This window comes from Tachypleus tridentatus, chromosome 2 (genome assembly GCF_004210375.1).
Source record: "Tachypleus tridentatus isolate NWPU-2018 chromosome 2, ASM421037v1, whole genome shotgun sequence".
NCBI classification, from domain to species: Eukaryota; Metazoa; Arthropoda; class Merostomata; order Xiphosura; family Limulidae; genus Tachypleus; species Tachypleus tridentatus.
The window spans coordinates 92,479,835-92,492,566 of NC_134826.1; the positions used below are offsets into that span (position 1 = coordinate 92,479,835).

At 30.4% G+C, this 12,732-nt stretch overlaps 1 protein-coding gene across 7 annotated transcripts in view; it reads right to left on the reverse strand.

Annotated features, from left to right (window-relative positions):
• Window positions 1-12,732, reverse strand: part of Vps51 (vacuolar protein sorting 51) — an 87,706-nt gene that overhangs the window by 35,390 nt on the left and 39,584 nt on the right. For all 7 annotated transcript variants that reach the window (XM_076489456.1, XM_076489454.1, XM_076489457.1 and 4 more), the window contains exons 10-12: window positions 12,604-12,703; window positions 8,889-8,989; window positions 7,325-7,544 (exon numbers count right to left, since the gene is read on the reverse strand). In XM_076489456.1, coding sequence (XP_076345571.1) covers window positions 7,325-7,544; window positions 8,889-8,989; window positions 12,604-12,703 — 421 coding nt within the window. The remainder of the gene's footprint in view (window positions 1-7,324; window positions 7,545-8,888; window positions 8,990-12,603; window positions 12,704-12,732) is intronic.

Below are 12,732 nucleotides of genomic sequence, written 5' to 3' on the forward strand. Positions count from 1 at the left end.
GTATAGGAAGAGGTAACTAAAACTTTAGGCTCTCAGCTCAGGCACTTTTATAGGATTCACTGAATATATCACTAAAGTTAAAAATCACCTCTTTACAAGCAAGACTGTTGGTATTTTTATGTGGAATTAGTTTATTCAGTTTCACTTCTGTTTGTTTTCCAAGTAAGTTTCAGTTTTTGTGTTCATCAGGATAAGCAGGTGGTTGTAGTCAATCCATGATGCATTATTTCTTTGTACCTTCTTCATTGATTCATGCAGAGTGCTGGACTATTTCTTCTATTTGAATTGCAACTTCATTTCTCCTTCCAAAAGATGATGTTGGCATGAGACATAAGCAGGAAATTTCTGCAGGAGACAGTCTGTCAGTGGGAATGGTGGTGTAATGGAATGGGTGATATATATAAAGGGAGTTTAATGACTAATGACATCATGAAGATCATCCAGTTTTCCAGGAAATATCTATTTCTGTATATACTATTGTAAGCATCTCATTTCTGATACATTGTGGCTCTCACTCTCAGAAATGAGATATGGGTAACTTTTATAAGCATCATGAGAGTTTCTACAAATTTCAGTCTGTACAACAATACTGAAGATACAGTACTGCTTTTGTGCAATAACATGTAGCATTGATTCTTATACTTAAGAATCTTCTACAATTTTTAGTGAATAGGCAGAAATTTCACAATACACATTTAACAGTATAAGTTACATGTATTTCTAAATATATACTTAACTGAAACAAACATCAAAATTATAATAGATGTATAATAATAAATCCATCACAAGTTCAACACAGAAGGTTTTGTTTAGCATATTAGAAAAGAAACAGTTGATAGGTTTCTAATGTTACAATATAATTGTGCTATTGAATTTTCAGTTTATGGTTTGTTTGTTATAAGCAGTCACGAAATTTCCTAAAATATGAAAAATTACTTCAAATATCAAATAAATAAATATAATCAACCAAAGAGGTGATAATTCTTTATTAATCACTAATGGTAAGGCCTAAGCATAATTAAAACTTTATTTTTTCCTGCTTTTCTTTTTAGTAAACAGGTAGGATCAGTATGGAAATAAGTTCACTGTCCAAGCACTTGGGTCAACTTAAGTAAATTTTGATAATCATAGTAATTGAATCTAAGTTGTATATGAAAAGATTTTATTGTTTGTGCAGGTCTTTTCATGAAAAATGTTAATACCAAAAAATGTGAGAGGGTGGATAGGTTTACTGATATCACATACTTCATGGTTAAGAAAGAGTTTTCCTAAAATTTTCTGGCATTTCCAAACTAGAAAAGACTTCATGTAGTGGACTATGGACTTACCTGAACAATATGGCATACAGGGAATTAACAAACTCTATATGCCAGCATATACTGAACAAATTCCTAATGCTGTGTCAAACAGCTGATGTTTCTTCTCACTAATGTATGATAGTACTAATATTAGTGCTTATGAAAAAACCTGTTTATATCATTTTCAATGGAAACAGTGGAAATTTAATTTCAATCCTGTTTTTATTGCGAGATGTTTCTGATGAATTTGTTGAAAATCTGAAAGTAGATGTTTGCACAATGATTGAGGAAATGTGGGTGCTAATTCTGAATCTAAACTTGTAGGACTAAAGTACAGATGGGGAAAATATTAATCTTCGAGCCAATAAAAGGAATAGCTGCTCTCTTAAGGAGGTATGTCCCTTTTTTAGTGGTTGAACATTGTTTTAATCTTGAACTGGAACTAGTTATTCATGGTGTCTTTAAACAAACCAAAACAGAAGTTGTCTGTACTGGACTAATCTAATTCTATTATTTGTATCAGAATTATCCAAAAAAATTGTGTGGATATTGTAAATTTGGTGCTATTTTGAAAGAACATATCACAAATCCCAGAAAAGCAAACAGAACCCAAGTGGGTTCAGCACAAAATTTTGGCACACCAGCAGCTGCTCAAATGCTACTTAGTTGTTTGTGGTTACTTGATATATATAGCTATGAATGAAAATAACACAAACTAACTTTATGTTAAATGACCAAAACTATCTACAAATAAATGGCCTAAGTATGGGAAATCCCTTGTCACCAGTTGCAGTCAACATTTCTGACACAGATTTAATCTCAAGTAATCAATTCAGCCCTACATCCACAACTATACTCATATAGGTATGTTGACAATACAACTGGTGTATTCACATCTACAGAACATACAGTTAGTTTATTCAACCACGTTAACTCAATACACCCCAACATTAAGTTCACCTGTGAGCAGGAAAAAAACTAACCAAACAGCATTTCTCAAGATCACAATAACCGATACACAATTCAAAACAGATATCCACAGAAAAATCACCCACACGAAACTATACATTTCCTGGTACTCAGCACATGAAATAAAACAAACACTCAACATATTAAGAAACCAAATAAACACACCCACAAAACTATGCTCACCTGATAAAATTAATGATGAAAACAACAAAATAAAACAACACTTCATCAACATCAACAAATTTCCTTAAAAATCCATTGAAAAAATTATATGCACACAGCTAGATCAACAACACAATCAACAAACAAACAAACAAACAATAATAAATCCCAAGATACAATAAACTATAAAACTCCACACTGCTGCATACCATATATTCCCAACATCAGCAAAAAAAATAACCAAAATTTGTAAAAAAAACTTATAACAAAATACAACATTCCAGTAAACACCAAATTTATTCAAAAACCATGTTCAAAACTAAAGTCCATACTATGTAAAAACTACACTGACAAACACAACAATTGGAGAAACAAGCAGAAATATGGAAACCAAATTCAAAGAACAGAAAAAAACACCTTCACACATTTTTTAACACTGTAAATCAAATAAAAACAACATAACCATAGAAAACACTCAGATACTAAGTAGGGAAACAAATATAAACAAATGGAAAATCAAAGAAGCCTTACTTATACAACAACTAAAACCAAAATTAAAGAAACACCTTTATACCCATAATAATTAATAACTGAACATCTAACTGCAATGCCCCTTACATTCCCATCCATAAGACATGTGGCAGGCAATGGCCAATTGCAAATTCTCTCTCTTTGTTGTTTTCTGCTTTATTTTGGTAAAAGTGTTAATACCCATACCAGCCATCCTGACATATAAATTGTGACACTGAATGACGACTTCAATTTTACTAAGTTTTTTTTCTTCATTTATTCTATGTATTATTGTTAATATTTACTAAATGTATCAATAAATCAGTTTTTTTTAATAATTATGACTTAGAACCTTTCAAGTAGTGCCATTTGAATATCAAAAATGAAACAATAAATCATGGGCAAGCCTCTAAACTATTTCTGACAACATAAGTGTGACATGTTAAGCTGGTACTTATATCTCAGTAAAGCAATCAGATTGAAGAAAATGTATAGTATGGTTTAGCAATATCTGTAAGTAATTTGTGCCAAACTCAGAAAATCATCGATAAAAGATATGTCCATTTTTTATAGTGAAGCCATATCAGGCTAACTGCTGAGTCCACGCCAAGGAGAATCAGACTCCTGAGTTTAGTGTTGTAAATCCATAGACTTACCACTGTATCAGTGGAGTACTTGATAAAAGGAAAAAAATCTGAAATATATTGTTTGACATGCAGCTGCATCATATTAAAGAGAAAGGTGAAAATTGAGATATTAAATATTTCCTTTCGAAACTAAGCAATCAGATCTTTATTATATATATATATATATATATATATATATATATATTAGTTACTATTTATTTATATAGTGATTAAAATTTTGTTATAATTTTTTCATACAAATAATTAAAACTGAAGCAATTATGAGTATATATATATTTGGTAATCAAAATGTCACTACATTTCATAAAATACTGGTACAATAAAGTTACAGATTTGCACTTTGTAGATCAGTTTTACTATATAAACTTGTCTACTGAACATGGATCATTCTTCTATTCAGCTGCAAAGTGCCAATCTCATTATTTTTTTTACAATTTTATTATAAGTGTATGGCAATAACATTAGCATCAAAACAAAGTTTGTGTGTAAATTTTAATATTTTATGTTTTAATTTCTTAATTTCAAAAGAAAATATTTAATACAGGGTGTTTGGAAAATCACTGTGCAATTTTGTAATCATATTTTATTATATTTCAGATTTTGATCACAATATGGTTTTATCAACTGAAGAACGTGTATGGCTCGTCGAACACGTGTTCCGAGAAGGTGGTAGATACACAGATGTGATGGGACAGCAATTTGCTGAAAAATTCCCTAGATACACCTGTTCCACATTGCAATGCAGTTCGTAACCTTGTTGATAAGTTTTGGGAAACAGGATAAGTGGACGATGCCAAACGTTGTGGAAGGCCAGCAAAGCTATCGGAGGAGAAACTGTTGGATATTTCTGACAGTGTGATGCAGAGTCCATCAAAATTATTACGAAAGTTAGCACAGCAGCATGATATTGGTCTTGGAACTGCTCACAAGGCCATCAGAAAGAAATTAAAGCTCTTCCTATACAAAATAATGGCGGTACAAGAACTGAAAGTAACTGATAATGAAAAACGAATACGCTATTGCAGATGGTTTAACCGATTTATCGAAGAGAATACAGCTAATGTATTGGATGTGACCTTTTTCACAGATGAAGCATGGTTCCATCTCTCAGGTTACATTAATTCACAAAATTCAAGATTGTGGTCATCCGATAATCCTTACAGTTTGCACGAAACACCCCTACATGATTTCAAGGTTGGTGTGTGGGTTGCGATTTCCAGATGCCGAATTGTTGGCTCTATTTTCTTTATGAACACAATAAAAAGCGAGCACTATTGTTCGGAGATTCTTCACACCTTCATCGGTCAGATGACAAGTGATGAAATCAATTACTCATGGTTTCAACAGGATGGTGCTACTGCCCACACATTTCACAGATCTATGCAATAAAGGAATGTTTTGGAGACAGCATTATTTCAAGAGACGTGTGGCCCCCACGCTCACCAGATCTTAATCCACCAGACTTTTATCTGTGGGGAGCAGCAAAATCTGCAGTGTATCGAGATCATCCGAGCATGCTGGATGACTTGAAAGCAGCGATAACAGCATTAATTCAGTCTATTTCAAGCCAGCAACTGATAGCGGTGTTTAGAAACAAAATAAGAAGAATCCAAGCCTTTATTGATACCAATGGGGATGACTTTCAACATTGTTTATAATTGTCATTCATATTTACCTCCTGTATTCTACATTGAAACATGTCTGTTAATAAATATATAAGTGCACAGTGACTTTCCAAACACCCTGTATGACACAGCTTGATGCCAAATTGTCCATTTAAAATTTTTCTCCTTCTACCTCTTGACTGATCTCCTGAGAACTGTGTCACTCAATTTATTTCATGTTTTCAACCATTGTTTTCACTACAATTAGATGATTAGACCCTGTAGTTAAGTATGTTGTTTGTGTGGAGCTATCAAGATACAAAATATTATGAAAAAAAACTTCTGATATTCATTTAAGAGGTTTCAGCAGTTAAATAATTAAATATGAAAAAGAAAATATTTATTCCTATCATGAAATACACCGTTCATGAAGACTTACTCAGTAATTCTTCAGCCATATCTACAGTATATTGTTTTTAAAAATGTGATATATTGGGAAGAACATGCTTTTAAAAATGACTAAAGCCTTAACAAATTTTGTGAAGAAATGTGAAGTACATTTGAAATTAAAGTAATCATTAATTCTCCAGGATAGGCTCAGTCAAATGGACCAATCTAACATATACAAGTTCAGAGAATTTTTTCATTTGGATATTGGTGGTTTTTACAATATGTCTATCAAATTTGTTCTTTATAACATCAAACAACTTCTACTTGAATAAAGAAGTAATGTAGGATAAACTTAAACTCATAGGAAGGAATTATTACATTAAATAGAAATTCAGAATCAAGCATCCAAAAACAATAAATGTTACTACTGTGATGTTTCCAAGTGTGTGATTTAATGTAAGAGCTGTCTTTTAATATCTGCCCACAGTTTCATACACATGATTGTATTATTAACTGTAACTGAATGTTTACAGTTGAACTCAAAGTTATCTAAGAAGATAACACTTTAGAATATATATAAAAAAAACAACTTATGATTCAGATTGATTGGAGCTTTCATAATATCTAGGCATTCATCTTGTAAAATAATGAAAGGAAAAAATACACAAGACTACTGGGAATTAATATTTATCAGCTGAATATCAACAAAAAGTGCTATTACATAGGTGTTTAAACTGACAAACTGTACAGAAACCCAGGTATTAATAAGCACAATTTGTTTGCATTAAGCAATACGATTAAAATTTCAACCTAAGATATAGCAATAAACAAATCTCCTCATATATTCACAAAATTGAATTACCAATGAAAACATATTACAGTCTCATAAATTGGCAGTCTCACAGTTACCTTATAATATCTTGATTGTAAGAGCTTCTAATTTAATTAGACACTTCAATATTATAAAAACATACTCATAACTCTTTATGTCAGGATAATAAAAATTTGCATTCAATATAACCTTATTCAGCTTTTAAAAGTTAAAGTTTTTATGAAAAGTACAGTTTTGCAGTCAAAATTATTTCCTTGTGTAAATCTAAACAGTTGTAATCTGTATAATAAATGTTTAAGATTTTAAGTTAATATGTACAATGAAAGCAACTCATTCAAAATCACAACTATATATATACACATTTCTGTTGCTCAAGCATCCTGATTTAACAGAATCTAATAATGTATTAACAAACTATGTGAAAAAAAAAGTTTAGACAAAACCCTCACAGTTCTTTGTTTTCAATCCATTTGGTTACCTCCAAGGCAATAAATGCCATTGGAAATTTTATATATTACTATGCATCATGTTCTTAACACACGATTCTGACAATTTTCTAAACAGTAATAATTCTGTAAATTTTCACAAATTCTTCAGAAAAGCAATAAGTCACTTGATTCAAATAATCTACATTATCATATATTCTGGGTATAAACAGTAAGCATTTTGAGTGTAATAAGTCAATCTGTACTTCTTTAACATAGTATTGTTTTATGACATACAACTACTGACCGTCATATTCATTTAAATAATGCTAGTAATTTTATTAAATATGATTATAAATAATTAATCTTCAAAAATCTTTCTGCTAATTTTTTAAACATAAAGCTATTTTTATCTGTTTCAAAATTTTTTATAATAAGGTTTTCCACAAACTTTAAAATAATAAAAGAATTTTAAAAACTTTTTTACCTGTAGGTTTGCTAGAACTGATTTAACTTGATCTGCTGTAGAGTTTTCCACACTGGCCAACAATTCTGTTAATTGGGGAATTCCTTCATGTCCTACTATAGCAGAAGCTGCTAAACTATGTCTCACAGTGGTAAGACACTCTGAAAAGTGATGTTTCAAAGCTTCAAGACATTTCATGCAGCACTCTTTTCCAGCACGAGATACAATATCTAGTCCTGTTCTGGAAAATATCAAAAAAGACATACCTGGGCAAATGACATTAATATAAAAAACTTGTTTCACATGTAAATCTGATAGAAATTATATCACAAAACACTGAATAAACTTAATGTAAGTAAACACTAACCCATTAAAATGTAAACATTTGAATAACATAATTAGCTGACAGACAACATAGTTGAAGATAACTGTTTGTAAAGCTTCTTCAAAGAACTGAAAGTTCCTATTATCAAAGTATTCACAAATCAAAGCTCTTATATGTTAATTTTGAAAAAATGCAATAGCTGGGTTGATTTTGCAAGTCTTGTCAACAGAAAGGAACGTTTTATTACTGGCTAGTCATGCATTTATAATATATTATGCAGCTACACTTGATTAGTATCACATTGCACTCACTTATATGTAAGTTTCTCTTTACTTTTATGTAAACAGTTAACAATGTTTTGTAACAAAAATATATATCACTTGCTTTAAAGACTAAACTACTCACAACATACAAATATACTTCTTTCAGCATTTTTTGCACGAACTACACAAAGGGCTATTTGTACTGAACTAAGAGACTACAAGAAAAGCAGGTAAGCAATATCACTTTCTGCTAACTCTTACCTGACCAAATAGTGGGATTTGACCATCACTCTTATATCTTCATTCCCCAAGTGCCATTAGATACAAAGTTCAAGCATGTTAACCACTTGAACATGTTATGATCAATAAAATGTGAAACTAAACTAAATGTGAAAGTGTAGCATAATTTTAGGCAATACGAACATTGTCTGAGATTATACAGGGTGTTCAGAAAGTCACTATGCACTTATATATTTATAAACAGACATGTTTCAATAAATATGAATGACAATTATAAACAATGTTGAAAGTGACCCCCCGTTGGCATAAATACAGGCCTGGGTCCTTCTTATTTTGTTTCTAAACACTGCTCTCAGTTGCTGGCTTGAAATAGACTGCATAAAATATGATTACAAAACTGCACAGTGACTTTCCGAATACCCTGTAGAAACTAAAGATTGAATAATAAGACATTTATATCAGTTGACAGAGTATTTCTTACAATGATTATTATTTCAAAATTTAATTGCAAATAACAAAAAAACATATTTACATTAGTTGACAGAACACTTCTTATAATCATTACCATTTTAAAATTTCACTGTATAAATGTTTTTTTCATAATACTAGACAGTTTCCAAGTACTTTACATATGAAGATTCTGGTTTTGAATGTTTTCCAAATATTTCCTTGTGCCCTTCTGCTTTCAATCAATCAAAATATTTTATATCCAAGATTTGACTTTACAATTAGATATTTTCATATACTTTAGCCTTACCTTGAAAAGTCAGAGTCAGGTAGTAACTTGTTCATTGCCTGAAGTCTGCGGTGGAACCGATCTAAAGCTCTCACCAGAACAGAGAAGTCACTACTTTCTTTCTGAATTAAAAATTTTGTAAAGACTAAAATAAAACTAACTATTTTTTCTATCACTTTTTTTTTATAGTTTAAGGTTTTGGAAATGTAACTTCTTACTTTTAAGTGTTTCCAACAAATATTCATTCAAACTATACCCTTTATACATCATGGTAGCCATTTTAGTCTTTCCTCACAATTTTTATGAGAGCTTTTGCATTATTCATAATCAATCAATGGAGAAAATACTACCTTACTAAATCATTACAAGGCTAGTTCATTTATAAAATATTTGGTACAATTTTCATTGTTTGCTATATCGAGGTGTTTGTTTCAACCAGTTAAAGAACTTTTTTAACCCACTTAATATATATTAGTTAGAAAGCCAGTTAAATTATAACAGTTTTAGAGCAATATATTATTTGTGTAATAATATTTGTATTCTAAATTGCATATTTGAACACCAATATCATTACCAAAAAAAGTAAGTTTACAATACTATCTTTCTGAAGGTAAAGTAAGAATCATTTTAAAATCTATCCAACTAGTATCACTTTACTACTTTGTGTACCTTTTTATTGTAGCATTTACTTTGTTTTGGATTGTCTCTTATAACAATTCTATGAAAAGCAAACAATCTGTACTTTATGTTAAAATTTTAATTTTTTCCCTCTTTATCTTTTCAGTTTTTATATATCCATGGAACGAACACGACATCTATAAACTTTCAGTATAGCTATATCTTGGTTTATAGTATACCCAATGTTGAGAATAATATCTGTTATCAAATGTCCCATCTTCAGAATTCTGAATTAAAGCTTCCTCTGGTATTTCAGCTTTGATTTTCACATGTTTGAGGTAGTAAATTTGTTGATAAGCAAATATCATTGTGAAAGTTGTTAACAGTATGAAATATGGAGAACTGGTGACTCTGACACTCTGAAAGAGAATGTAAATGTGCCTATGTGGCTGACTGCATGCTAGGTAAGTGCATGAGCAATTAACTTAGCATGCAGGTAGGTCAAACTGCTCATGACAAGATGTATTAGTGACTTCATTTAACTTTTAATTAAACTGGTTAATTATTATGGTATACGAACAAACTTGGCATCAAACCACAGATAATAAATTAAATTTTAATCTCATACAAGTGTTAAGTTCTCATATAATGAAATATTAAAAAAGAATCCTCAAATTTCCCTAGTGTAAGAATTTGTATATTTTTGTTTGAGCTGTTTCTAAGAGTTTTTTTGTCCTACCCCTAGAAAGCTACAAAATGTAGCATAAAATATTCTCTAATTTTGTCACTGATATTCTGAAGTTGTATTTTTATATTCTTCAACCTTGGGTGGATAAAGAGCAATCAATGAAAATTCAATAACTACTTACCATGCCTACCTCTGAAATGCTCTAATTTACAGTTTGCTAATATATTTTTCTGAGGCTTATTTCAATTAAATTTATAACCAATAGAAAGCCTAGATTTCAACTGATTCATTGCCATAGTCATCATACCATGTGGGCTTACAGGCAATTGACATTACTGTTTGATGTGAAAAAATTTTTACCATCAAATTTGTTGGAAGAATAGTTGAATCTCTAACTGCTTAAGTAACAGGACCAGTGGTACTGATACCAGCAACCTGGTACTGTTGGTACTATTGAAAACCCTGAATGTGTTTTCAGCACACAAATTATCTGAAATCATTGTCAATTCCTACTATTAAGTACTACTTGTATTAACCCTTTCATTAGAGCCTACTTACAATGTAACTAGGTTATGTAACTTTCTCAAATTCCCTTCCAAAAATAAAACTTGTGGATGAAATAATTTGAAATTTAATATAACCTTTCTTAAAGATGTCATTTAAGAAAAAAAAAATTTTTGACTGTGATTTTTTTCTACTGTTTCTACTCAAAACTCATCATTTATTGTAGTTGTTTTCAATCAAACTCTAAAAATTGTTCATATGCAAAGTCATTTTCGTCCTAAAAAGAAAAAATTCTTTTATCTTAGAAGCATAAAATTTTTCACTTCTGTAACTTTAGAACCTCCTAAATGAATAACAAATTTTTAATGGAAATTTTTATATTTTTAATTTTCTCTACCATATCACTGACTGTAGTTATTGTCATTAACATACAGTGCAATGAAATGTTTAAAATTCATATACAGAAATATGTACATACCCTTTAACTCTTTGATGAATAAGCTTAAAATATTTGTTGGGATTGTATGCACAACTTCATATTTTTACCTTCTCACTTATTGTTTATTTTTAATGTTTTACTTTCTTTCTTGCTCTTAACTGTTTGTTCTGTATGTCAACACACACCAACAAGTGTCCACAAACAAAATAATGGTCTCACCACACTTTAGTCTCTGGCAAAATGTTTTTCATCTTGTTTATTTACATAAGCTTTGTGGAGCAAAACATAATTTGAGTTATACTAAAACAATTATAAAATTTAAATACAATTTAATTGTCTGTTAAACCAATATGCATAAGGTAAAAAAAAATTAAGTACTAATGACAATGAACCCCAACAATGCTTTAGCAGTTTGATAAGCTTGTGAATGAATAATTCTCACCAGTTTAAAACAAAATCCATCAAGACTGTAGTTTAAAATTAAATTCTTCTATTGTTAATAAACTTCTACTTCAAATATGTTTACATTAGCTTAGAATTCCTCTTCCTACTACAGAAAGCAAGCATAGCTGATGTAAGAGGGGAAGAATATTTACTATTTCTGCTAACTGACTGGATGGAATTTGAAACAAGTGATAGGTAAACACCCCTGTACACATAGTTTTGTGTCTGAACAAACATGTACACTGCAGATGGTGTATTACATATGTAACAGAAAATAAAATAAATATATTTTTGAGCACTTTTGAATCGTTTGACAAAAAAAATTGAAGTTTTCAGTATTGTTTTAAAGGTTTATAAAGGTAAATAACATAAAACTTTGAATTATGATGTAGTTTATATTGCTAATTTCATCAAACTACATTTAAAGTAATGTAGTTTAAGTAATTTGTAAACATAACTCAGTAAAACCTTGTGATGTGCAGAATAGAGGGGTAAATGGTTCTACAACTTGCAATATTTAAGATAAACACAGTTACACATCATATTTACAAGGTCATTTCTGCTGAAGAACTACAGTGTGTTTCTAGAAGTTGATTATTTTAAACCCTTTTGCAGATGATAATCAAGAATGGATCACACATCCATGATACGGTTCACATCTGTTGAAACATTTAGTAATGAGAGAGCAATAATGCCTTGATCTTCAAGCCATCGTTCTGTGAGTTAGCTGATTAAGCAGAAATCAAATCTTGCATGAAGACACTGTCTTGTCTAATAAAATTATTATCTGAGTAAACAGTTGTGAAGCCTCAATTCAAAATTATAGTGTTTCATTAGCACTGACAGTTATGATTACAAAATTGCCAAGAATAGTGCACATACACATCACAACAGAAAACATCAATCTTTGTCCTCACTTACAAAAGGTTCAATGGAAGTTTGTGGGAGGACAGCCAATTAACTTAACAGTAGGCTATGTATGCTTGTAACACTGAGATATAATTCTATACATGCAATTTAATAAATGAAGAAAATTTCTTTACCTCCAAGAATACTCGCTGTTCCACATACTCAAAGTACTGTTCCATCAAAGACATAACAAAATTATGAAGTTTGGTTAGGGCCATATTATCCATCTTTTCCCTAAAATTTAAATTGTTAAATTTTCTTTT